Below are 2190 nucleotides of genomic sequence, written 5' to 3'. Positions count from 1 at the left end.
CGCCCAGGTCAGGCTTGCCTTGGACACCCGGGCTGGGGCCGAACTTGCGCGATGGCCCCTTGCAGCACTCCCCCGCCCTCCCCGGAGAGCAGGTTGGGAGCGTCGCGAAATTCCCATCTTGCAGCGGGGGCGGAGGCGCCGTGAATGGTGGCCAGGCTGTTGAGGAAGTTGAAGCCAAAGAAGAGTCTCTTTTTAGTGACCCCCCCCAAGCGCCAGGTGACTGGCCCGCTTGAACGCCTTCCCGCATGTGTCACACTCGAAGGGCTTCACCTCCGAGTGGGTGATGCTGTGTCGCTGAAGGTAGGACATGTACTCAAACACCCTCGAGCACACCGGGCAGCTGTAGCACTTTTTCTGGCCTGAAGCCCCATCGGCCCCGGGCTCCCTCTGTGACTCCTCGTCCACCAGCACAGTGTAGGGGACACCCTGGGTGTCAATGAGAAGGTAGTGGCTTGGCCTCGGAGAGGTCGAAGTCTGGGGAGGTGCAGTGGAGGAGGAAGGTCCAGGTTCCGGGCACCTGCCTGGACGAGGGAACGGGGCCTCCATGGCCTCTACTGAGGGAAGCGCCAGGGGCTGGGGACAAGGGGGCGGCAGCACCGGCATCCGGAGGGTGACTGGGGCCTGGGGACAGAGAGAGGAGCAGGGGTTGCTCTGGAGGGGAGGGAGGCACGGTCCGCGCGTCTCGGCGCTCTGCCCGGTCCTTGGCACAGCCTCACTCCAGCTGCTCTCCAGCCCTGCCACCTACGTCTGGGCTCTGCGAGTCTCGATCACCACCACCCTCTTCTAGTGATTAGAGTTGGCTATGGAACAGTGCTAGAGTCCAGGCGATCTGCGGAGGGGCGTGTGGGGGGGAGGGCATCGCCAGCGAGGGTCCAGCTGCTCCTGGCCCGGCTCGCACTTTCTCTCTGCTCTGCTAAGTGCGAGCAGATTCGTCCCTCCGCCGACAGGTCAGAGGGGAAAGAAGGCCTAGCATAAAAGCAGCAACGAAAAGGCATCCAGAAAGCCAATGTTTATTAAGCTTGAGGCTCAGCGCCACCGGTCTCTCCGTCCATCTGCCGCAACGGTCCTGGGGAGCACAGTCTGAGTGTGCGCCCCCCCCCGAGTTGGCTCTTCAGGTAAATTACAGCCTGAATCAGAAAGTCCAAGGGCCACGTGCCCTAGATCAGTGTTCTTCAAACTACAGGTTCATAGACAGAGAATTTAATGTAGCAGGATGGACTCTGTTTAAAAATTATGGTCAAAAAATCGGGGTGCCTTGAAACTACTGTTAAATTTGGCATACATTTTATGTATCTATATACCGGTTGTCATAGAAAATATGTATGTTACAGTGGATTGTTTTTTTTTAAGTTTTAAGACACTTCCGGGGTGACAGGTGGGGCCAGCCACCTTCCCACACCCCGCAGGCCAGCTGAGCTCTTCCTACTAAGCGCTGAACACAGACGTCAGCGACACTGTCACCAAAACCAAAGTGCTCCGCGCCTATTCAGGCCTGTGTGCATGAAAAGGGCTCCTGAGGGCCCCAGCCACTTGGCTGAGGCAGAGGCTTCCACACACAGGTCTGCTCCACGACCAGGGCTCCACCGTGAATGTCCCAAGTCTCTGAGGCCAGAGAACTCCGTTCTGTTAACTCAGCCGAAGCCTAAGGCTCTTCTCTCTGGCAGAGCTCACAGCAAGAGCAGGCCAGTGTGTGTTCGCGCGCGCGCCTCTAGGGCCAGCTTTGGGGGACCCTGGCCCCAACTGGCTCAGGGATGCTTCCACCGCGTGTGCTTCTGCAGCGTGTTCTGCTCCATAAAGCGGCGCGGGCAGTGTGGGCACTGGAACGGGCGCTCCCCAGAGTGCACGCGGCTGTGCTGGGCCAACTCGCTCGCATCCCTGAAGCGGCGCGGGCACAGCGGGCATCCGTGGGGCCGCCCGCCCCCTGCCCTGTGGATAGAGTGGTGCCGCGCCAGGTGACTGGCCCGCTTGAACGCCTTCCCGCATGTGTCACACTCGAAGGGCTTCACCTCCGAGTGGGTGATGCTGTGTCGCTGAAGGTAGGACATGTACTCAAACACCCTCGAGCACACCGGGCAGCTGTAGCACTTTTTCTGGCCTGAAGCCCCATCGGCCCCGGGCTCCCTCTGTGACTCCTCGTCCACCAGCACAGTGTAGGGGACACCCTGGGTGTCAATGAGAAGGTAGTGGCTT

The 2190-nt window shown here is 60.1% G+C and overlaps 3 protein-coding genes across 3 annotated transcripts in view; all 3 read right to left on the bottom strand.

Moving 5' to 3' along the window:
- The window catches only part of Ccdc106 (coiled-coil domain containing 106), a 4268-nt gene extending 4151 nt beyond the window's left edge, over nt 1-117 (bottom strand). The window contains exon 1 of the mRNA XM_033766050.1: nt 45-117. Coding sequence (XP_033621941.1) covers nt 45-117 — 73 coding nt within the window. The remainder of the gene's footprint in view (nt 1-44) is intronic.
- Nucleotides 118-192: 75 nt separating this feature from the next.
- LOC104857248 (zinc finger protein 581-like) lies at nt 193-761 on the bottom strand. The gene has a single exon (XM_010617031.1). The coding sequence runs from the start codon at nt 601-603 to the stop codon at nt 193-195; it is 411 nt and encodes a 136-aa protein (XP_010615333.1). The 5' UTR covers nt 604-761.
- A 223-nt stretch (nt 762-984) lies between these two features.
- LOC104857249 (zinc finger protein 581-like) overlaps nt 985-2190 on the bottom strand; it is a 4359-nt gene continuing 3153 nt past the window's right edge. The window contains exon 2 of the mRNA XM_033766049.1: nt 985-2187. Within this exon, the coding sequence (XP_033621940.1) occupies nt 1746-2187 (442 nt within the window). The 3' untranslated portion in view covers nt 985-1745. The remainder of the gene's footprint in view (nt 2188-2190) is intronic.

This window comes from Fukomys damarensis, unplaced genomic scaffold (genome assembly GCF_012274545.1).
Source record: "Fukomys damarensis isolate Sample0158 unplaced genomic scaffold, DMR_v1.0_HiC HiC_scaffold_19, whole genome shotgun sequence".
Lineage (NCBI taxonomy): Eukaryota > Metazoa > Chordata > Mammalia > Rodentia > Bathyergidae > Fukomys > Fukomys damarensis.
The sequence above is the reverse complement of the archived record's forward strand: the minus strand, read 5'-3'. Positions and strand labels throughout refer to the sequence as shown.

Coding starts and splice junctions, on each gene's coding strand:
- LOC104857248 (XM_010617031.1), bottom strand. CDS start 603: ATGCCGGTGCTGCCGCCCCCTTGTCCCCAGCCCCTGGCGCTTCCCTCA.